At 43.4% G+C, this 25,440-nt stretch overlaps 1 protein-coding gene across 1 annotated transcript in view; it reads right to left on the reverse strand.

Annotated features, from left to right (window-relative positions):
• The window catches only part of PSD (pleckstrin and Sec7 domain containing), a 1,068,830-nt gene that overhangs the window by 630,704 nt on the left and 412,686 nt on the right, over positions 1 to 25,440 (reverse strand). Inside the window, exon 5 of the mRNA XM_086922229.1 lies at positions 4,429 to 4,878. Coding sequence (XP_086778355.1) covers positions 4,429 to 4,878 — 450 coding nt within the window. The remainder of the gene's footprint in view (positions 1 to 4,428; positions 4,879 to 25,440) is intronic.

Raw genomic sequence — 25,440 nt, forward strand, 5'->3', positions numbered from 1 at the left:
GCACACAGGATGGTGATCTGTCACAGGCATTTGTTAGTAACAGTCCCTGCAGGGCTTGAAACTTGTCATTTTTGTTGGATACATCTCTTGCACACTGAAGAATGTTTTGAGGTAACGTCTCAGAGAGAAACGAAGAGGGCTCCGGATCTCTGCCTGGAGGAGTGGAAAGAAATTAACTGGTATCAGCACATAGGAGTACCACATGTCACTTCCGGAGGGAAAGGGAGACAGTGTGGAGCTGCACGATTCCACCTTCTGACATGCAGAGGTATGCTGAATACTTTCTGGGTCCAGTCTGATTCCTATGAAATATTCAAAGAGTGCGAAATCTGAGGTTAGAAGTTCCTATCAGAAATCCCCTCACTAATATCACTGCTATCATATCATATCTAAGCTGCTCCAATCCCTAAAGTAAAACCCACTCCCTTTCCCCCTTATCTATCAGAGCGCTTAGGCGTATCCTTCTCTCTATTCTCTATCTCTGCAAGTTCTGCTACTCAGTGTTGTGAACCCTCACTTTTTTTAATGTGATGTGACCAACAAAGAATTTTGCCAGGTGGTAAACTTGTTTGACGGCTGAATTGTATGTAATCCGAGCTCTACTTGTGTGGCAGTGCAGCAATTTTAATAAAACAACACAATTTTGAGATTTTCCAATAAACACATGTCTATGTCCCTACTTTCAATCTCTGAGCAAGACCATGAAGTTTGTTATTAACCAGTAGCAATGCTATTTACATACACACCGCTTCACTAATAAACCCAATCAAATGTTGCAACATTTTTCCATTCTTGGAAGCATCTTTTAAAGCCAAAGATATTCCTGGTGTAGGACAGGTTCTGCCCTCCTCACATCTGGTTATACAGTAACCAAAGCATATTGGCCAAAGGGAAATTGTGAGTTTGTCACGTGTCCTTGACTCCACAGTAGCTATCAGGACTTAACAAGCGGGGCTTCGCTTCATTAGGCTCTTCCATCCGCATGCTGACTGCGATTTCAAAAGCATTATCTCGAAAAACAACAAATCATAGCCAAAAGGGAGTTTGAAAAAACACATACTTCATGCTTTAAGTAAGGACTTGTGTGCTCATGGTCAAAGTCACTTTGCCAACGAAGGCAAAACAAAGTTTTAATAAGCAACACATACAATGTATATTTGTGAACTCCCACTTTGTGGGAGGTTCTGTTTTTGGTTTATGCTGAAGAAAGTTCAGTGGTAAACGTAATGGGGCAACCTAGTGTCCCTCAGAACCTGGGTATACGTATTTAAGGTAAAAATTGGTTCTGTCTGGGTTTTCAATTACTTTGGGCAAGTAGCAACAGCTTACTTATAACACATATCAATGATTTGCAAAGGAAAAATAAAGATATAACACACCAAAATTAAAAATTCAATAATGTATTCAGAGAAAATCAAATAATCATGGCTGTCGCAATTTACAATTTCAATTGCAATATGAAATGCGTCAAGGTGGGTCTTCCTCAGGGCAGGAGGGGGGGTTGGCACTCTAAAAGCAGATTTCTATGGTGTCCCTGCAAATAATGAATTGCCTCCTAGTCAGAATAAATCACAAGTGCCTCCACCAGCCGGTTGGAGTGTCAAAGTTATTCAGTAAATGACTTCCACCTGTCGGTTGGAGTCTTAATTTATATTGCCAGTCTAGTGATTTTCGTGGTCTGGTAACGAAGCCTCCGTCCCTTCAGTGGCTTCAGTGCAGGTCCTAGGCCTTCTGAGGCCCCAGGCGAAAGGGAAGATGTGAGGCCCCTCCAAGTGACATCACAGAAAGTGACTTCGCAGGACTTTTGATCTTAGTTATTTGGCATCAGTTGAGTGCGTTACACTGAGCGGGGGATGCCATAAAATCATGTCCAGGGCCGTCATTGGTAGCGCTTTCGTGCGCTACCAGATTGACGGCCCTGGGACCCACTGTCACCTGCATGAGGAAGATTCAAGGCCTGCGACGCCGGCGTCACGTCACCACCAGGGCACGCACCACCACCAACCAAGCTAGGTGGTGGGGGGCGTGCAGGCGTCCTTGCGTGCGTGCGCAGACAGTGTTGTTCCCTGTATTGTGCAGGAGGTGCTGACTTAAAAGTAGCAGCAGACTCTGCTCAAAGATGGGATGCAGAGACCCTAGGTGAAGTAAGAGAGAGAGAGGGGGCCCGGGGGGCCCAGGGGGCAGTGATGCCTAATAAATAATGGCTGAATGAATACAGAGCTCTTAGAAGTCTCCTCTCGCACTTTCTTTGCAGCCAGCAGACACCCTTGAATTGAATATCACAGAAATGCCGATTGTAAGCACACGCATCAGAGGCGGTAACAGATGTCCCCAATGTCAAGTCAGAGGTGAGGCAGGCAAGGACGGTCTGGAAGTAAGTGAGCGATGTGTTCAGTCAGGCACTTCGACCTCGGGGTCACGTGCAACAGAGTGTGGAGAACAAGGCCTGGTAACTGTCTGCAAAATAAACACACTCAATATTATTGGATGGAAGAATGCATGCATGTAGAAGTAAATCTGAACCTTTGATACCAAAGCTCAGCTGAAGCAGCCGGCCCACTCTACCTTCAGCTCCAGCCATCGTTCATAATAAAGACTGGACTAGCCTGTCCTAGGGGCCTCGCATTCTATGCCCCTATCTTTAATACCAGAACTGGACACGCCTGTCCTAGCACCTCGGATCACTGTTCTCCCACTGCCATCATAACCGGAACATTGACTTCTCCCAGGCCTCCTTCCCTGCCTTAGTTAGTTACTGCCTGCAGCCTGCGGCCCCTGCGTGAGTGCTGTGCTCACTGCGCAGCACTTTTCCCCATCATCATTTATTTATTCCTGCAACTGCGGGCCGGCGGCGGGGTCCCCCTGAGCGTGAGGCCCTGGGCAGCTGCCCATACCGCCCATGGCTAGGACCGGCCCTGAGTGGCTTTTTTCGGAAAGCCACTGACAGGACGGAGACTTCGTTACCAGGGTGGAAGTCATTTACTGAATAACTTTGAGACTCCAACCGGCTGGTGGAGAAACTTGTGATTTATTCTGACACCCATATCTGACCAGGAGGCAATTCATTATTTGCAGGGACACCATAGAAATCTGCTTTTGGGCTGCCAATCCCCCCCCCCCCCCCCCCCCGCCCGAGGAAGACCCACCTTGACGCATTTCACTTTTGCACAACTCACAGGGTCAAAACGTCAGCATATTGTATATGTCTACACAACGCTCTTGATTACAGTCCCATTTGTCATTGGATCCTGAAGCATATGTGCTAAAATAATAAGGACATACATATTTATAAAATCTTTCTCCCCTCTTTTTATTGCATGTTCAATTGTTTCTGTATATAGTGTACTGCCCTTATCACCAATCCCCAAATGTCACCTTTTCACAATAGTCACGTATTACATATTGCAATTGAAATTGTAAATTGGGACAGCCATGATTATTTGATTTTCTCTGAATACATTATTGAATTCTAATTTTGGTGTGTGTTATATCTTTATTTTTCCTTTGCAAATCATTGATATGTGTTATAAGTAAGCTGTTGCTACTTGAAGAAAGTTCAGTAGCACTTTGGCAGAGGTAAAAAAATAAGGAATGTAGAGTTTGTTGGAAAATTTCAAAATAGTACTCTAAATCAATCCATCAATGCTTCTGTTTTGCATTACCACCTTCCTGCCTATAAAATACATGTAGGGTCAGATGTTTAAAACCATTTTGGGGTTGAAAACCCTGTTATTTGTAAAACTATGTGATTTGCAACACGAAAATGGTGTTTGGTCCGGTAACTAACCCTTTTGTGATTTAGAAAAGCCTTTCCACATCCCAAAAGGTCGTTTGCGACTCTTTCCGAATAGCAATTAAAATGAAATGTATGAGTGGGCTGTAGGAGTAATTAAATTGAAAAGTTACCAAAACCTCAAAGCAGGAGGTAAATGATATGCACAGGGGAAGCAGTCCCCATTAGACAACTTTCCCTTTGGAAATTGTCTCTGGTCATCTCACTAGGAATAAATAGTGGTCAAGAAGCCAATGCCTGCTCTTCTAGTGTCTTCCCAAAAGGGATGTTTTCCTAAAAGCAGCACCTGTTACTTTATGGCTTGCAGGCTAATTCAAAAATAAAAGCTTCCCGTTTGGGAATGCGAATGCAAGGATGGTGGTCAGCTGTCCCTTGCAAGCCCCCCTTCCTGTGTTCATAACCAATTGTAGGGTGTCCTAAATAGCAACCTGTCTGGTTAAAATGTGCAGTTAGAGTTTGCAAGAAGCCAGTGCCCAACTTGCACCCATTACTTGATACCTGCCTCTTTGTACATCTGGTCCTAAGGAACATGGTGAAGCAAAGAGCTGCAAAATCATGAAACAATGTTTAAGTATGTTAACTTCTAAACATTCTCGCTGGAGCTCATAAGTCAGAAGGAACTTAATTTGACTTACTTCATGACTGTTGACTGCATCATGATAAAGCTATCCTCAGATCTACAGGGGCTGCGGGTCACACCTTTTGAAGCCCCGCTGCTTACTCCTGGCAGCTCTTCGTCCTCCCTCTCATTCCAGGCAGGGTCAGTGGTGGAGCTGGTCCCCGAATCTGGGTCCAGGTGGGCCAGCGGTGCGAAATTCTCCTCAATGAGCCGGACATTGTGGCGGATCTCGTCTTGTATTTCTGGAGTAAGTGTGGGCAGGTCAAAGGAGAAGAAACTGTTCTGATTCAGACCAGGTGAAGAGAGGGCGTCAATGGAATCCAAGCTGGTGTAAGAGGTGCCCTTGGCCCGGTGGGACTCCATGATGCTCTCAAAGTGTTTGCTGAAAGAGTCTGTGCCATCTTCGGAAAGGCGAAGACCCTGCAGGAATGGCACTGGAGACTTAAGCACATCTCGGGCATCAGCCCTAAGAAAGGACAAAGATAAAATTTAAGTAAATAAAACTGAATTCCAAAAATGGCATAGGTGTGCACAACCCTTAAAACACATAAGAACAGATGTCCCCTCTCCAAATGTGTAGGGGTGAATAAATAAAACTATACAAACGTAAGCCATAAAAGAACTGCCGGGTCCGTCCAAGTTGCAACTTTCTACCTTCTTGTGACAGACCTTGGTTACACAATTATATTAATCCCTCACTCTCTCTGTCTAGTATTTTTAAACTATTACTTTTTTATTTCATTACTTTTGCTGAAAGGCTGTTCCATGCAATTAGTACTGTTTGGTTAAAAAGTACGGCCTAAGGTTCTGCCCGCTTCCAAATCCTTTCCCTCCTCCCTACCAGTTTCCAATAAACCGAACTATCCACCACCACGGTGTTTCTACGTTCAAATAAATCCATTTCCATTGTCATGGGTTTTTCACATTGCTTAATGCCTTTGTAGGCATCCTACATGAATATAATACCTCTACATAATTGTAACGTTTGGTAAGGTACCATTCCCAAACCCACACCCCTTCCTGCTCCTAAGAATTCCTCTACCCCAGTTTACGAATTTGTACCTGGCTCAGTCGAATCTAAGTTGTTATTTTCTAGATCAAACTGGGGAGCATAGACCCTGTCACACTTAAACAGCCATAAAACAGTGACCAACAGAAGAAACATTTTCAAATGAATACCTAAAAAGAAAGTTATTTTCAATGTATTGGCTACTGCTCATATTCATCCTGTCTTAAAGTGAACATGTGATCCATTTTTTAAATACAATTAAATACATTTGCACTATTCTTGTTTCTGACTTAATCTTGAAATGTTTTGCTGTTTTCTGAAAATCTACAAAATTACATCAGACTCATCACACTCAATTTCTTACAAATGTTTAAGTAAACTTTAGCCCAACAATGTCAGTGACTGTCTGCAGTACTTAGAATTGAGACAGGACTAAAAAGAAATCATGTCGCTCAGTGATATTAACACAACAGAATTCACATGAACGCCACTGATATCTGTGGCTGGGTGCACGGTTGCCTGTTTATTGGTCTCTGTGCATGGGTATCTATCTATATGTGCATTGGTCTCTTTGTCTATAGATGCCTGTAGAAGTGTTATCCCTGCTAATTCCTCTGCCCATCTCTCACACTAGTTCTCAGGGCTTGGATCACTAAAGGCTCATTAAGAAACCCTTGTAACCAGGTATTGTCGTTGATCTAAGAAACAAAGGAACAAGGCAGTACCACAAATTCAGTGCATTGCCAAGTTCCTCAGTGCTGGGCTTGGAGTTAGATGAGGGTAGTGAGGTTGAATACGGGGCGCCACGCCAAGCTTCTACTAGCCCCACAACGCCTTGTAGTCTACTGCACCTGACACCAAGGAGGAGGGGCCAATACTATCGATATAAAGCACCTACAGGGTTCCAGCTGCAAAAGACATGCATAAGCCACGATGGGCAAGGGCGGGTCCATCTTCGCCCAACTGGAGAAGGCTGGGCAGGCCTTCCATCATGGCTTTTCTTAACCCAAGATCTAAAGAACAAGTCACTAATCTTCGGTAATGCCTTATTTGGTAGAAACAATGTATCTGTAAGAGATTTAGGTTTGTTACAGATTCCTTACCTTAGAATTACCCCCAGGTGTTAGACTGGATCTGGATAATTTTTTCTCAGCAGTACCCCTGCACGTCAGTAGGTGGCGTTGGTCGACTCCGCGTTCATCGTTGGCATCGTGGTTGCTGTTTTGACGCTGCGGTATCTACTTAGACGCAGCCCCTGCGCGCTGACATCAATTCTTTTACACCACATTCGACGCCAGAAGCGCAGAGCCATGCAAGACACTGACCACTGGTGCACCAAAACTAGGGCCCTGTAAGGGAGTCCCTCACACTAGAAGCCACTTCGCAGAACGGGGAGGAAGGGTGGGGCGGTAAGGAATCTGTACTACACAAAATGGGAGTCTAGAGGGAAAGACAAACCGAACTAGGACGCCCTCCACTCTGAAAGCTAGTCAACAACAACAGTCCTAGTTCTCGTGGCAATTTTCCATTGTGACATTGTAAAACATCTCTGGCCCACGTGCCTAGTCCAAGAGATTTCTTTAATCTTAAGGAAATCCTGTGATGCTTCAATGTATTGCCTTTTAAAACAACAACCTCTCTGATTGAAACAAACAGGACAGCACAAACAAAAAATGTGTGAAGAAGCGAGATGGCACCTCACGGGCGCACCACCAATGGGGCCCCTGATTGGTACTCACCAGGATGGCCCTGTTCTCATCATTGGTGCCATCAAGCTAAAACCAAAAAAACGTGTCTCGAACCTCAAAAGTAAAAAGACAGTGAATGGTGCAGTGGACACAACTTATATGTGACAAAACTAACAACATTTAACATATAAATCACTGTGCAACTGGGACTATAAACTTTACTTTCATTCCCTTCTTTGTTGCAAACCAATGAACACACATATACTAAAAAGGAAGAGAGTAAATACTACCTATCGATTTACTCTCTACTCACAGCCAACATGTTTCATTGCCTTGGTTTCTATCAGGCAATTTCTTCAGGGCAATATACTTTGAATGCCACTGCAAGAGACACTGAGGCTTGGGTGCCTGCATATAGTTTTGCCTCTCATACCAGTGAAGAAGGAATGCTAAAAAACGGAATCCAGCCCCCTTAGGTGAGCATGGTCCTTACTCCCCGTTCGAGAAAGTAACGGTAGAGCAGTAGCGGTAGGCGTCCTCTCAACCCTCGAGGTTTTAGCTTGATGGCACCAATGATGAGAACAGGGCCATCCTGGTGAGTACCAATCAGGGGCCCCATTGGTGGTGCGCCCGTGAGGTGCCATCTCGCTTCTTCACACATTTTTTGTTTGTGCTGTCCTGTTTGTTTCAATCAGAGAGGTTGTTGTTTTAAAAGGCAATACATTGAAGCATCACAGGATTTCCTTAAGATTAAAGAAATCTCTTGGACTAGGCACGTGGGCCAGAGATGTTTTACAATGTCACAATGGAAAATTGCCACGAGAACTAGGACTGTTGTTGTTGACTAGGTAAGGAATCTGTAACAAAACCTATGTCTCTTACAGATACATCATTACTGAAGGTAAGTAACTTTTACATCTGAAAGAGACAGCTAGTTATATCCTTACCTTAGAATAGATACCCCAGAAATACCAACCCCAGAGGAGGGTCTGTGAATCAAGTTCACACCAGAAAGTCCTGGATACACAACGGCAAAATAGCTGTCCCCCCGGACTTGACTGTCGAGGCAGTAATGTCTGGTGAATGTATGCATATATACCCACATTGCGACCTGGCAGATGTCAATGAATTGGACTCCGCAAGACAATGCAGTAGTTGCTGCAGTAGCCCTAGTGAAATCAGCACGCAACCCCACTGGAGGCTCCTTTTTCTCTAAAGAGTAACACATTTTTATACAAACAACAACCCATCGGAACATGGTACACTTATGGACAGCCCGGCCTTTCTTGGCACCCACATAGCCAATGAAGAGTTGATCTTTAGTGCGGTCGAGATAGAAGGACAGCGCAGGTTTTGTGTCCAGACGGTGGAGTCTCTCCTCCTCCTTTAAAGAACCTACGTGTAGAAGCCATCCTTCTTATTTGATACCAAATGCTTGAAGTTTGTTCCTTAGGCCCTGCTAAGTTAACACAGGATTTTCTGCACAAAATGGTTGTACGTTTCCATTTTGTCTTAAGTAAAACTACTATTGTAACGCAAGGCTTGCACAAGAAGGATCCGAAAATAGAAAAGCTTAGTTACACATATTTCAGCATATTGTACGTAGAAATATTTCTGATACGTGTTATGGAAAAGTACCAACATAATACATTGCATGACAGTGGAAAGTCCCCAAAGCTGTCAACTTAAGACATGTGGTCAGCAACAGTGTATTTCGGACCATAAATGGTATGGCGCAGCTAAGGCAGTTGCTAATTGGTCAAATGAACCAAGCGTAATTCCTGTTACATATATAGCCCAGAGCATAGCCCTGCGGGGCCAAAGAAAGTATGTACAGAAGGACCTCAGAATGAGTGGTAGAAAGGGGATTCACTTCCTTTGCTGTGCACCATGCCACAAACTTGTTCCATTTACAGGCGAATACCGATTTAGTGGAGGGAAGCTTGACTGCCAAGATGACGTTACAGACTTCGGGCAGAGGGTCAAAAGCTGTCAACTGTCGCTGCTCAATCTCCAAGCAAAGAGGTAGAGGCTGGGCAGGTTAGGGTGAAGAACAGTCCCCTACTGCTGCGACAGAAGATCCTCCCAAAGAGGCAGTCTGATCAGTGGATCGATGGTCATGGATTTTTTTTATAACACTTTATTTTCCAATTATATAGATATAGTTACATTGCATTACAAACCGAAATCTTTCATATCAATCAAGTCGTGTCTGACAGGTACGCAAGCTTCCTGACTTTCTTTGAAATCTGTATAGTGTATCCTAACAGGGCTATCTCTGGAATGGGAGCCACTGTAAGTCCGATTTTATGGCACGACACAGAGGCCAACATTATGCAATAATTCCTTCATTGCCACCACTCAGCAGCAAGAAGTAACACAACATGTTCTTGGAATATAGAATATAGAACTCCTAAGAACATTCCAAAACCAACAAAACTCCTTTCTCCATATACTCTTCCTTCTTTTATTGCTGCTGCTCAAAGAGATAAGTAAAAATGTTCACAGTGATGTTAAATTTATTATAAAATATTTAAAGTGAAAGGCTTGGTAAAGTTTGGATTGTAAGGTGTAAATGAAAGTATGTAGCGGATATTTTTATTAGAATGTATGTTGTAATATAAAAAAGGATTTTTTACTTAAGTAAATAAGAGTAAGATTTAATTAGAAATATATTTGTTAAAATGTATAGAATGTTTTAATCGTTTTAATGTGTTTTGAGTAAGAGTATCTTCAAGAAGAGACTTTATTTACTTCAATAAACGAAAGAACGGGGGAGGAGCTACGACACCAACCAAGATGGCCGCATAGTCTCCCGGCTCCGCTGACCTCCGTTCTACGCTCTACTATCCTGTCGCCTATCCTGATCTCCTGCCCCGGATCCGTGTGTGAGACCTGATTTGCACTCCGATGATGTGATCCCGGAGTTTCTCCGACATCGTGGAGCGGAGTAACGTCGAGGACCGATTTGAGGCCAAACCCAGCCGAGAAGCCGGGTCTCGAGTGCTGGCCTAGCCGGGTCTGAGTTGAACAACAACGGACTGTTGAATGCGGTTGGGTCCGGTCTCTGGAACATTTGGAATTTCGGGATTGCTCTGCTACCATCTGCTGCCTGGTGTTCTATATGAGGTGAGGTGACGAGTGACGCACGGCGCTGTGTTGCGGGGGTCCCGCACCGGGGGTCCGGCATTCATATCGCCGGTGCCCCTTGGGTTGGAATCTCACTACGCGCTACTGCATGCTACCAGTCTGTCCCTCATGGCTCATTCCTGCTCCGCCTAATCTCCCCCCGGAGAAGGGGCCTCTCTGTGGGGAACACCATGCCTGAGGAACAATGGAGGCTGACGGAGCAGGCTCAAAGTGGCCCGTCATTGCGGACGGTGCTGGAGGCCCTTGTGTCACTTCAGGAGACTGTTAAATCCCAGACCTGCAGCCTGTTGTTGGTGGCGGATGGCATCGAGGTATTGAGACCGGATCCTGACTTGACGCCCGAGACCCGGCGGCCAGCTCGCCTTTCGATTGATGCCCCGGTGGCGTACTTAGACCCGGCGCTGGAAGCTGTATTTGCCCCTATCGCAGTGGAACTACCCGAAAGTACTGTGCTTGGTGACTCAATTAATCCGTTGGAATCCCCGGTTTTGCAACTGTCGGAACATTTACATGCTGTCCCCACTTCGGATCCTTTCAATTGGTACTGTGACCTGTTTTGGACTGTGTCGACCCCAGTCGGTCTATCAAGATGGCGGATGGGATAAAGCCTGGCTTCGGAGACGGGGAGGGGCATCGTTGGTACCAGCCGACTAATTTGGGACCTGCCGTTCTTTTTTCATCTGTGGACCTCTGTTCTGCCAACTTCTGTGTACCTTTTGACAATTTGAGGACGGGGCTTTCTTCCCCTGACGGACTCAGCAAATTTAATTGACGGGGCCAAGGCTGAGATTGTTGTCTGGGTTGTTCATTGTGGTATTATGGTTAACGGGATTGTTTTATTGCATTAACGGAGTCCGGGGCGGGGTTGGTTAGGACGGGGCGAGAGACCGGGAGTGCGTTGAATAAAGCCCTCCTCCATTTCCCCTCTTCGGGTGGGGTTTAATTTCTTTTCCTTTTTTCCCTGTTTCTTCTATATTTCGGGTTTCGGTTCTTGGGCGACAGGCACGCTGCTAGGGGGTAGGTCGTAGTCATCTGCAGGGGTGCAGGGTGGGGGGTTGGGGGATGGGAGTTTTGTTTTTTCTTTGTTTCTATGGCCTTTTTTTCTCTTCTTATCTTTCTTTGGCCTTTTCTTTTCTCTTTTTCCGGGTCAGTGTAGTGGGTTCATTGTTCGGTCCATCTCTGCCTTCACATCGGTGCCTCAACTCTCGCGATGTTTCGGGGCCACGGGGCGGGCATAAATGTTGGCGCGAACCGTAATAGTATGCTTGTTTATCGGGTGTCGTCTGCTTTAAAGCCATTGACCTACATGAAAACGAATTAACTGTGGACACACTGCTATTTCGCTCGCCCCCTCTTCGTAGCTTGAGATATTGTATGGCACCTGATCCTTCTATTTCATATTATAAAATGAAACCTTTTGTATCCTGTTCCCAATTTGATATGTCTTCCAACCAGTGCGCATTGTGGACGTAGCGACTATGTTCCCCGGGAGGCTGGGTCTGAAGTTTTGATCGTAATATTGTGTTGCGATTGCTTAGCGGCCAGCCCTGGGGGTTGTAGGCCCGTGTTTGTATCTGGTTGAAAATGTCAAATAAAGGTTTTTAAAAAAAAAAAAAAAAAAAAAAAAAAACAAAGAACATTGAGTTCTTATCTTAGCCAGCGTTTTTTATGTAGTGAAACGAAAGGAAAATGTTTTTAAGATGTCGAGATGAGGAATTAAATGTTTTAATCGATTTGTTAAATTTGGTCGGTTAAAACGGACGGTCTCTGCACTCGAGAGCATTTTGAAAACAATGCGTGGGCATGGCACGCGCACTTACCAGAGAGTTAGAAGCTTCGAGCTTCGGTATGGATGGCGCGTTGGGCTATAGCGCGTTAGAGTCTCGGAACAGACTCACGTTTCACGCGTCATAGAGCGTTCGCTGTTTTGACGCGTGTGCTTGAAGTTTGTCCGGATTAGGCCTTTGTAGAAACGCTGGTGTCCCGGCAACGACGTGATTAGGCTGAAATGAAGCTTTTTTTCAGTCAGAGTTTCGTGAGATGGCATTTTGAGTGTGAGGGAATTCGTTTTTTTTTTGAAGCGTGGTGACTATTATTTTATATAAGTTTAAGAGTGTTGTTGTTATTAAGGTGTTAGAGTGAAGGCATAAAGGTAAAAAAAAAGGAAGTTTTTGATACTTGCAGGAGTTTAAACTTGAATAAGGAGATTAAAATGGAACAGGGAGAAGGATCTATTGAGGAAAGAATAAATATGGCAATAGAAAAGATTACTACTGAAGTTTCTTTACGCATGGAAAAGAAACTAGAGTTGATGTCTGCTTCCAAGGCGGGAAGACAACAAGAGGAAAGTTTTTATTCAGCGCAAGAGAATTATTCTGCGCAGAGAATTGGTAAAAAAGCTTCAAGAAAAAGAAAACATGTTTCTACTAGGGAGGAACATGGTAAGAAGTCAAGATCTGCTTTAGTAGAGCATGCGTGCTGTACGGACAGATAATTAGAAGATGCCACGGGCAGTAAAGAGGGGCATGTCAGAGGCCAATGAGATGAAGCAGGAAAAAGTAGACATAAGTATGTGGTGTGCGAGGATTCCTCTGAGAGTGCAGAGGTGGATATCAGTTGAAATTCAGATTTTGAATCTGAAGAAGAGCATCGAGTAAAAAAAGGTAGAAAGGAAGATTTTACTGCTTCAGAGAGCAAGTGTATTAAAGATCCTTTGGGTGATATCATGTTTAATTCACTGCTTATTAAGCATCCTTTTTCACCAGAGTGGACACCTTCGGATCATGTTGTTAAATATCTTGAGTATTGGATGATAAGGGAAATCCCTAAAGAAGTTAGGCTGAGACTTAGATCTGAATGTCCACGACCCTTAGTGGATAATAAGGTGTTAGTGACAGCGGAACTTGATAAAACAATTATCGCATTCATTGCGAAAGGGGGCCGTGATCCGAGGAAAGGTTTGGACAGAGGTTTGAAATCCTGTCAGGATAGATTATTTGATGTGGTTGGCCCAGTATCAAAAAATGTTGACATGGCAGAGGAGGCCTATGTTAATAAAAGTGAAGTTGACGTGCAAGAATTGAGAGAGTGGATTCAAAGGGTTGTATGTCTGTTGGGCAACGCCAATATGGCTTTATCAATAGAAAGGAGAAAGAGTTTATTGCTTAAAATTGACCCGAAATTGGTAGACCTTGCGGTTAAAGAGGAAGGTCCTTTGGCTAAGGGACTCCTCTTTGGTGATGAATTTATTAAAGAACTATCCTGATATGTAGGTGCTTTTAGCAGCCTGCAGAAGTCTCAAACAGAGATAAAGAAAGTTTTTAATGAGCGTGTTTTTGGCTCAGGCGGGAGAACTAGGAGCCGGTTTCCTGGCCGAGGGCAAGGTATTACAAGAGGCTCATTTTCCCGAGGATTTGGAAGAGGCTACCAAGGTCAGCAATATTACAGAGGAGGATTTTTTCCTCAACGACAGCGTGGTAGAGGAAGATTTAACAGAGGAGAGAGACGAGGCAGAGGTTCGAGTGGTAAGTCAAGTCCTTTCTGTTATCCACTTAAAATTGGGCGGCAGACTTGCCCAATTTCTAGAGGTTTGGAGGACAATAACAAAGGATCCTTGGGTGTTAGAAACTGTTCAGGGTTTCAGGATAGAGTTCATACCGACGCCAGTGCAAGAGAGGATTCCAAATCATATGATATTCGGGAAAAAAGGATTGGATTTAATAGATTTAGAGGTGAAATATTTAATACAGAAAGGTGCAGTTGTGAGAGAGAGAGACAATGTGGAAGGTTTTATAAGCAATATCTTCCTGGTGGAGAAAAAGGACAAAGGGGGGATGCGTCCAGTAATAAATTTGCGACAATTGAACGATTGGGTAGTTTATCACCATTTCAAAATGGAGGGGATTCATCTATTGAAGGATGTGTTAGTAAAAATGGATTGGTTGACAAGATTAGATCTGAAAGATGCTTATCTGACAATTCCGATATGGAGGGTTCATCAGAGATTTTTGAGGTTTGTATGGAAGGACCAGATGTGGAAATTAGTGTGTCTACCGTTCGGCCTGTCATCAGCTCCGTGGTGCTTCACAAAGGTTCTTCGTCCTGTGGCAGCTTTTTTGAGGGAGAGAGGTGTGAGAATGTTAATTTATCTAGACAATATTTTACTAATGGATCAGGACAGAGAAACTCTTCTCTCTCATATGGAGTTAGCAATCAAACTGTTAAATTTTGTGAACAGGAAGAAATCTCAGTGTATTCCAAGTCAACAAACTCAATTGTTAGGTTTTGTGATAGATACAGAAAATGCTGTGTTGAGACTTCCGAGGGAAAAATTAAAAAGGATTCGGAAGGAATTGAGAAATATTTTGAAAATGGGCAGTATATCTTTAACCGCATCGCTGCTGCAGTGATTTTTGCGCTGTGCGGCTGTTTTCCATTTTCCGCGTTACATGACGAGCTCAGCTCGTCATCAGCACACACCACCCGTGGCTGATGACGAGCTGAGCTCGTCATCAGCAGCGAAGGGGTTAAGAATGTTGGCTCGCATTGTGGGGCTTTTGTCTTCAACAATTCAGGCAATATTTCCAGGTCCTTTGCACTACAGGGCTCTTCAGAGATTGAAAGCTTACCATTTGAGGAATGGTTTGAAATATTCAGAGAATGTATGTCTTTCGCAGGAAGCAAGACAAGAGTTGATTTGGTGGCTGAGGAATATGGAAGCATGGAATGGGCGTGCAATTTTTGGAGAGAATGCAGATCTGATTGTGGAATCAGATGCAAGTTTGGAAGGATGGGGTGCAAGATGCAGTTCGTTAAGTTCTGGAGGTCGTTGGACGAGTCAGGAAATGAATTTACATATAAATTGTTTAGAATTGTTAGCAGGATCTTTTGCATTAAAATATTTTGGGTCTCAAACAACAAAATGTTCAGTGATTTTGAGAATGGACAATGTTTCTGCAGTGCGTTATGTGAACAGGATGGGAGGTCCTCGTTCGAAAGGTCTAGCAGATATAGCAAAGATTTTTTGGGAGTATTGTTTAGAAAGAAATATTTATGTTCAGGTAGAACATATTCCAGGGAGTTCAAATTCTGTGGCAGATTGGTATTCTAGGAACTTTTACGATTCAAGCGATTGGATGTTGGACAGAAGGGTTTTTATGAAATTGAACCAATTTTTGGGACCTTTTCAGATAGATCTCTTTGCAAACAGGATAAACAAACAGGTGGAGTGGTTTTACAGTTGGCATCCAGATTCGGATACGATGGGTGTAGATGCTTTTCTGCAGGATCGGAGGGGTCGGCAGCTGTACGCTTTTCCCCCTTTTTCGATGATAAGCAGGGTGACAGGAATGATCCGGAAGTGGAAGGAGACGGCGGTTTTGATAACCCAGTTTTGGACTTCACAAGCTTGGTACCCTATGTTGTTGGAAATGAGTGTGGATTTTCCAATCCTTCTTCCTATGTTCCAAGGGATTTTGCGAGGTCATCTGGGGGAGTTTCACGATTTGATGATTTCAGGTCAACTTCTTTTACTGGCTTGGAAACTTTCAGGAGACTCTGGAGTAAGCCAGAACATTCATCTGAGGATTCAAAACTCATTGAGGAATCCTGGGCTCCTGGAACAAGGAGGGTTCATAAGTCAGCTTGGAATAAGTGGAATGGTTGGTGTGTGGAAAGGGGTTTGGATCCAGTTTCAGCAGATGTAGTCAATGTTTTGAATTACTTAATTGGTTTGTATAGAAGTGGTTTGGCATATAGGTCTGTGAATTTACATATATCTGCTATTTAAGCAGGGCATGAGTTGTTGAATGGTATTTCAGTTGGTCAGGATATTATGGTTAAGAGGTTGTTGAGGAGTATTAGGCTGGCTGTTCCTCCAGGTCCAAGATATACTTCTCTTTGGGATGTTTCTATAATTTTACATTTATTTGAGTCATGGGAAGATAATAGATTTTTGAGTTTAAAAGATTTGTCATGTTATTGTGCCTTCTTTCATTTAGAAGGGTTTCAGATGTTCGTGCTTTAGAACAATTCTGAAGGGATTTGTTTTTATATGAAACAGAGAACAAAGACAAATTCGAATACAGTTTTTTATCCATATCTTTTGGAAAAAGAAAAACTTTGTGTGGTACGTTGTGTCAAAGAGTATGAAAGTAGAACTAGACCTTTAAGGCCTGTTGGGGGTGGATCAATTATTGATTTCTTTCAGGTTATCCGTTTAAAGCTGTATCGTCGCCCACTTTGCCAAGGTGGGTAAAGATGCTAATGGAGTGCGCCAGGGCTGTGATCTGGCCCCAACCTTATTTTGTCTCTACATAAATGGCCTAGTAGACCATCTGGTCAGAGTTAAGGACAACGATGCCCCAAGGCTAGCTTCCGGGCGGATGCCCGCTCTGATGTTTGGGATGACACCTTGTTGTTGTCTAAAACATCATCAATGGAAAAAGCAGGTATTGATATAAATAAATTTGGAGCACATTCTGTTAGAGGTGCAGCTGCTTCAAAAGCAAGAATTTTAGGAGGCAGTTTACAAGATATATTGAAAAGTGCAGATTGGTCAACAGATTCTGTATTTAGGAAGTGTTATTTTAAGCCAATTGAGAGTGCAGCTCAATGTATTGTTGATATGCTTTGAACTTGCATAATGCTGGCCTCCGTGTCGTGCCATAAAATGTAGATTTTCCACAGCCTTGGTGGGCTGAAAATCTGGATTTTATTAAGGACACGGAGGCAAATATTATCCCTCCCTTTTTTGGAACCCGATACCCTAATATTTTTGTGTATTGTGTTTATGCAGGTCAGAATTCAAGTTAAATTGACAAATTAGGATTTTGTCTCATGTCAACGTTTGTAAGAAGAAAGAAGACTTTGTTTTGTTGGATTTGTTTCAAGTTTCTCAGATATTGGAATTTAAAATTGTTTTGTTGAATCTCTTTAAGCAGGCAATGCCAGAAGGAAGTGTATATGGAGTAAAGGAGTTTTGTTGGTTTTGAAATGTTCTTAGGAGTTCTATATTCTATATTCTAAGAACATGTTGTGTTACTTCTTTCTGCTGTGGTGGCAATAAAGGAATTATTGTATAATATTTGCTTCTGTGTCCTTAATAAAATCCAGATTTTCAGCCCACCAAGGCAGTGGAAAATCTACATTATCTTCCCCAGGGTCACATGCACCTCCAACCAGAAAGGCTTCAAGCGGGGGCAGGACCATGTCAGATGCATAAAATCAGTGTGTGGAGCGTTACATTTCAGGCAAGTGTGTGGGCGTTCAGCGTCTATCCTGTGTGCCAACTCTGGGGTAAAGTAAGCCCGGCGCAGAAATTTAAAATGTAACAGCTTATGGCAACTATTAAGTGAAATGTCCTTGGTGGCCGCACAGCATTTGGCCCACTGCTCGTCTGTAACAGTGCACCCGTATCCGCTTCCCAGGTCCGTCTGAGGCGGGAATCGTCCATTGGCAACAATTCGGCAGAGGTCTTATACATTTTAGAAATTAGGTGTGCGCCGCCGGGATTCTCCAATACCAGTGTAAGCGGGAAAGAATCAGACTCAGTCGGGTATGTGGGGAAGTCGATGGCCATGCTTAGGAGCCCGGGGTACCAGACTCTTCGTGCCCGGTCCAGAGCCACAAGAATGATTTGGGCTCAGTTGCCCTTAATATTCTTCGATTCAGAAAAGGGGGTGGTGGATCAAGCCCTGATCTGCTGACTGGGTAGGAGTGTTCTGCTTAATTCAGATACTCTGTCCATCACCACCCCCTTTTCTGAATCTTAATATTCTTCAGCACTCGGGGTGAAGTGTTACAGGTGGAAAGGCGTACAGGAGGCCGCAGTTCCACTCGTGATGAAAAGCGTTGCAAGGCGTTGCCAGGCGAGTGCAGCCTTGGAAACTCCGACGCGCAGAACTGCTGACATTGTGTGTTTTCTTCGGTGGCAAAAAGATTTTACCAAGGCTCTACCCACTGCTGAAAGAAACCTTGCACCTCCTCTGAGTGAAGACGCTATTCGTGATCCACCAGGCACCGATGGATGAGTTGGCCCACACAGATGTTAAAAGAACCTGCCAAGTACAGAACCACCAGGGTCATACCCTGATGTTCCAGCCATGTCCACAGGCGAAGAGCCTCTTGACATACGGTCCATGACCCAACCTTGCCCTGTTTGTTGCAGTCCAACATGGCGGTGGTGTTGTCTGTGAACACCTGCTCTACTTTCCCCTTGAGGGAGGGAAGGAATGCCTACAGTGCCAGGTGGATCGCCCGAAGCTCCAACAGGTTGATATGGAGCCCGGACTATGCCAGGGACCAGACTCATCTGATCTCCGCCTCTCCCAGACTGCCGCCCCATCTCAGAAGTGACGCATCGGTCACCACTGTTAGCTCTGGTTGGGGAAGGGAGAGGTATCTGCCGTTGACCCAATCCTCTGAGATCTGGATGTAGTCAGAGAGATTCCCCTGATGCTGTTCCCACTGGAACTTCAGGTCCCACGGCAGAGCCCGCATATGCCACCTGACACGACCCACCAGCAGGATGCAGGAGGCCATGAGGCCAAGCAAACTCAGGGTGATTCTCACTGAAATCCGGAATAGAGACTGAACATCGGTATCATAGCCCGAATATCCCAGACTCGCTGCTTGGGAGGATAGGCCCAAAACTGCACTGTGCCCAGAACAGTTCAAATGAAAGGGAGCGTCTGAGAGGGAGTCAGGTGTGACTTTGGCAAGTGCCATAGTGATCCCTAACGAGTGCAGGAGGTCTGCCGTAGTCTGGAGGTGGGAGACGACAGCCTTGGGCGAGCCCGCCTTCAACAGCCAGCCGTTGAGATAGGGGAAGACTGAAACCCCTGATCTGCACAGATGAGCTGTGACCATGGCCATCACTTTCGTGAACCCCTGAGGGGCACTGGTAAGGCTAAAGGGAGCACGGTGAACTGAAAATACTCGTGGCGTACCGTGAACCATAGGTAGCACCTGTGGGCTGGCAGAACGGGAATATGAAAATAGGTGTCCTGCAAATCCAGCCCCACCATCCAGTCTCCAGGGTTGAGGGTAGACAGGACCTGAGCCAATGTGAGGATTTTGAACTTCTCCTTCCGGAGGAAGCGGTTGAGGGCCCGGAGGTCTAAGACAAGACACAGGCCTTTGTCCTTCTTGGGCATCAGAAAGTAGTGGAAGTAGCAACCATGCCCTCGTTTGATTGTCAATTGGTCGGAGGCTTTTGTGGCACACACAGCCATATCGAGGCGTTAATTTATTCTTCTTGAAACTATTAGTTCAGCGAAGTATCAAGTAAATCAATTCGCTCCTGTGGACAGTTTTTCTTATATCTCTAAGGTTAATCATTAATTCTCTAAGCCTCCCATCGATAATGTAGAACAGGATATTAAGTCAGAAGCTCAGCCATTGAGGCTGAAACCTTTGGGAGCAAAACTGTCAAGTACGCATTGAGTGGAACTCATTATGTTTGCTTGTTACAAGGTATGCTTATCATATATGAGGCTATTGAAACATTGCATTGGAATGCTTTCTTGGAACAAGAATGACAAATTTGCTTTTGGATATCTTATCTCAAAAGTGAACAAGGCACTGGGTGCACTTCATTCAAAAGACATAATGCAAAGACAGGCAATGTTCAGTACACTCAGTACAAAATTAGAAAACCTGAAAACCAAGTTTGCAGAGTTTGTCAAAGCAGGTGAAGAAAAATCTGAACTTTGTAAGTACTATGGAAATGTTTTACACATGAAAGCTCTAGTGTAAAACTTGGTACATGCTGAACGTGAAGGTGCCTGGGAGCTGCACATGAAGACTGTCGGGTCACGGATTACTGTGTTTTGTGAATTTGATTGCATAAACGACCTGAGACATGAGTACTGGTATTTGAAAAGAGTGAAGAAGCTACAGGTGGAAAAACCATGCCCCTACAGAAAATTCACCCAAAGACATTTTGTGGTGAAAGACGGAGTGGGAAGGTTCAATGATGTGGTTCCAGATATGAAACTGGAACAGACGATCCAGAGATCACAGAAAAGCTCAAAGGGAATTGTTGGTAAGACACGTAAAAGTGAATCTGTTGCTCAATGGCAGCTAGTTTACCATGTAGTCCTTTCTATTTGCAATTTTTTCAGAGAGATGACAAATTAAAAATTAATAGACCATTGTGAAATTGCTCCTCACCACAAACTTGTGGGAAAGAGAGGGAAATGTTTTTATAAACATGTTGACAGCCTTCTTCATTTTATGCAACTATGTCACTACTGCGAATGGTCAAGATTTCATCCATGCAAAACTGTTCTACAGATATCAAAGTCTGTATTCACCTTGCAAGAACTGCACATTCTCTTTGACAGTTAACTTGATCTGATAAAGAATGTGAAAGAATCAGACAAATGTCAACAATTGGAGCAACTTAACTTGCCTGCATTAAAGATTCAACACCTATATCTGTGTAACTTGATAAATTCTGTTCACCAGCATCGAACAAGATGAACTTAGAAATTTTAGCTCGCCAAACATCGCTAATGCTTCAGTGAACACGGAATTTCCAATTATTGCAAGTGGAATAATTGTCAATGAGGTGTTAGTGCCTGCAGAGATATATCTAAAAGGTACGCCCATATTGTTCAAGAACATAACAGCAAATTGGAGGAAGCTGACATTTGTGTTGTGCCACATGGTGAGTGGGCTGTTCGGAATGGTTCCAATGGAGTCATTAACTGTCAAATGACACAGATGTTATTATTGTGCCACTTAGATTTGTTGCAATTATCATAAGTCAAGGATTGTCAGAGCTAAGAATGCATTAAGGAACAGGCAAGAAAAGACACTTATTTCCGCTTCATTTTGTGTACAAGAAACTTGACCCAGAGATGACTAGTATTCTTATCAACTTTACCACATGTGGGGTTGTGTCCTACACTGTGGTCGGGTTGGACAACAAATAGTATTTTCAAGAAAAAAGACCCGGTCATTGTTTTTATTCTGCAACTTTATTTTTTGATGCAGAATCTCACCCTAAGGTATTTAATCCTTGGGTGCTTTACATTTTCTTTATGAGATAGAGAAAGATTTTTTTTTACAATATTTGAACAAACGTCCGAGGTTTACTCGCTGTCCTGCACAGTGGCATATATTTACATATACTGAAAACAATTATTGCAATACAAAACAAACATTGAAATACTTATAACAATTATATAAAACATTTATCTAGAAATCATTGTTGTATCTTCTCATGATAGTACCCTACCAACGATTTCAACCAGGCCTATATAACACAATTTTTGCTCAAAGTATGGCCTAGTGCCGCAAAGGCATACAGTTCAATTTAATTCCCTTTATTTCATGTGGATTTTTTATATGAAGCCTTATGCGGGAAAGAAACCATTCGTAATTAAAACGAATGCATGGGAAGCCGACGCGTTTCCGAACCTGTATTTGACTTGTCAGGCTCTTCTTCAGGGCTTTAGGATGGGTACCTGTGTGAATGTAAGCGAAGGACATACTTTAGTGTGGGACCTTCACGTATGTTGTCGCTAGTGTAACACTTATCAACAATTATTTTTACCTTCTTGTGGGGTTTATGCGGGTTTAATCCATTTCTTGAACCTCTTGACTGGGATATTTCACTGTATTCTGTAATACAAACAGTGATATTGTTTCTATTTCCTGTCTAAGGGGCTGCACATCATTAAGTTCAGGGGGATGCTTATGATGTAACTCACGTAATTTCCTGAGCGGTACATGTCTTCCAGTCTGTAGTTCTTTATTATGAATGTTGAAAGCTGGGGGTCGCGTAACTAAGTCATCAGTATCTGCAACATTAAATCGAGCGTTTTTTAGTTGAGGAGCTAAAGCTTCTGCAGGCAAAGACCGCCAGGGGGCCGCAACGGTAGCGTGCACTTACTTCATTTTGATTCTGATGGCGTGGAGCACCGAGCTTTCCGTAAAATGGGGCGCCACCTCTTCTATTCTTTTTCTAAGTTCGCCGTTTGTGCTGCGGAGGCGAGCGGAATTTAAATTAGGGGGCATATCTTACACATGTAATGCTTTATCTTTACAAGCCGTTCGCAAGGATGTCAAGTACTTACTTTGTTTTAGCCACAATCGGGTTGAGCACCGAGCTTTCGGTAGGTGGGGCGCCGCCTTTTTTCTATTTTGAATTGCCGCTTGTGCTACAGGGGCAAATGGAACTTATATTAGAGGGTATGTCTCCCACAGTTGATCATATATCTTAGCGGGCGTGTGCGGCGTTTACCTGCAGTTTTCGGTTTCGGTGCTTCCGTCTGCTAATGTTTCACTCGTGTGAGTGATAGTTGCGATCATGTGACTGCTTAAGAACCAGACATGTGACCTAGCATTTATGGGACATGTAATCCAGAAAATGAATTATTTCGGGGGTCGTTCTTAATCTTTTAGCAGTGATCAGATTTACGTTTGACCTGTTTACTGATTGTAGCATTCTCCGTATTCGTTCAGACCTGCACTCACGCAGTCGGACTTCAAAATCAGGTAGGCTTCTCTCCTTAATAGTAAAGCTTCTACATTGCCTCCTCTTGGTGGAGCTTTTATCTTTGATAATACTGACCATTTAAATCTCTTTCTGAGTGTCCTTGGTCTATGCAGTATTGGACCATTGGTGCATTCAACACCTTTTGTTTGATCCTTGATCGGTGTTGGGCCAGTCTTTGTGCAATTTGTTGTGTAGTTTTGCCAATGTAAAGTTTGTCGCAAGGACAAATAATTACATAGACAATATTTTTACTTTTGCAGTTTGTGAACTCAGTATGAGTCCATATGATGGTATTATGCTCAAACATAGAGCCTTCAATGGTGCTTGCGCACGATATACAGGTTCCACATTTATGGTGGCCCTTCACTGGTTTTAATTTCCATAGTGTGTGCAAGTCACTCTCTGTTTGGGAGATACCTAGGTCTGCCCTAATTATTTGCTGCCCTATGTTCTTGTTTTTTCTTAGTACAAACATAGGTTTGGGGAATGGAATGTTCAGATTTGACAATAAATGTCAGTTTTTTAAGATTATTGATTTGAATGTATTTGTGAGTGGGCCATATGTGGACACACATACCAGTTGTTCCAATGGCTTTTTGTCTTGTTTGGTTAATAGCACTTCCCTGGGCGTGAACCACGCTCGTTTAGTCGCGTGTTTTAAATTTTTTTTAGGGTATCCTCTTTTAGAAAGTTGGTCACACAGCATTTCTGTGTGTATTAGGTAGTCCTCCTTTCTCGAACAGTTGCGCCTGATTCGCCGCAACTGGCTGTATGGTAAGTTTTCTTTCAAACTTTGTGGATAAAAGCTCCGGTAGTGGAGGATGGTATTTTTATCTGTTTTTTTACGGTATAAGGTTGTTGCCAACTCGCTGTTCTGATGGAACACTTCTACATCTAGGAATGTTAAGCGTGTGTTACTGCTAGCCATACTGAATTTTATATCAGGATGTCTATTGTTCAGCCATTCATGAAACTCAGTCAGTTGTGCTTTAGTTCCTCTCCACTGGCACCAAACATCATCGATATAGCGATAACATCTGACGATGTGTATGCTATATGGGTTGTGCTGGAAGATGAATTGTTCCTCATACAGTGCCATGAAGAGCACCGCCATTTCTGGGGCATAAGGACACCCCATGGCGGTGCCCTTCACCTGCATGTAGAAGGTGTCCATGAATCTAAAAGGACAGTACAAGGACAGTACAATTAATTATAGAATAAATAAATTCGAGAAAGATCTTAAATCATTTAACATAGAGACTGTTTACCCATACTTAAGGGAAGACTATTATACACAACAGGAATCACGCCGAGCTCTGTCCCAGTATCAGGGAAGATCAAAAAATTGTTTTCTCACTTTTTCGGAGAGCTCATCCTCTGAGACCTCCGGTGACTCAGACCCCAGAGAAGGAACATCAAAACGCCAAAACACTTTTTTAGAGAAAGGCGAGGGGAGAGGCAGAGTCAGGTTCAAACCCCAACCTCAAACATGGGATATGAGAACCCGCAACAAGAACTATTACAAACAATAAAAGAGTCTTCCATTATTAATCTTTCGTCAAAAATACTTACCACTCATGAACAATCTGTCCTTGAACTTGGGATCAAATTTGTCCCTAGTACAAATACAGATATTGTCAACTTAAAAATAGAAGCACAAGATCTCTTCAGAAAAGTCAGATTGAAGGCATTCTTCCATGATAAAGAGAATAATAAGACACCAGAGCCATCAAATTTATCCAATAAGTCGTCTTTCACTCCCACATCCCAAATGGTTCCCAAACAAATTCTAGCATTCGAGCAAGCCGTTCTTTCCTCACTCACGCAGTTAGGGAAACAAAAGAACTACTACAAAAGGAATATTACAAAAGATCAACAGCTAGCCATCAAACAACTCAGTGAAGACACATCAGTAGTTGTCAAGCCGGCCGACAAAGGTGGCACCCTAGTGGTATGGCAAAAAGAAAAATACGTAGAAGAGGCTAATAGTCAAATTGGAAACACAGAATGGTACAGGAAGCTAACCGAAGATCCATCCAATATGATACAAAATGAAATTCAAATCAAATTAAAACATGGATTTGACGAAGGCATAATGGGCCCAAAGGAATTTGATTTCCTTAGCAAGAAAAACCCACGAGTGCCGGTAATTTATTTTCTACCAAAAATGCATAAGAACTTACAGCACCCACCCGGAAGACCGATAGTCTCCGGGTATGATTCCATCTTAGAGCCACTTGCTAAGTATGTCGACGTGTTCCTGAAACCATTCATGAGTGAGGTCAAATCGTATATAAAAGATACGGCTGACTTCATTACTAAAATTGAAAGTTTACCCTTTGACGATCAAAAAGAGTTGATGGTGACATTTGATGTCAATTCGTTATACACACAAATTCCCCAAGAGGAAGGACTTGAAGCCATCGATTTTTTCTTGGATACAAGGCCCAGACCCCATAGAGTTCCAACCAAATTTATAATAGACCTGGCTGGCTTGGCACTAAAACGAAACTTTTTTAGATTCATGGACAAATTCTACATGCAGGTGAAGGGCACCGCCATGGGGTGTCCTTATGCCCCAGAAATCGTGGTGCTCTTCATGGCACTGTATGAGGAACGATTCATCTTCCAGCACAACCCATATAGCATACACATCGTCAGATGGTATCGCTA

This window comes from Lissotriton vulgaris, chromosome 5, assembly GCF_964263255.1.
Source record: "Lissotriton vulgaris chromosome 5, aLisVul1.2, whole genome shotgun sequence".
NCBI classification, from domain to species: domain Eukaryota; kingdom Metazoa; phylum Chordata; class Amphibia; order Caudata; family Salamandridae; genus Lissotriton; species Lissotriton vulgaris.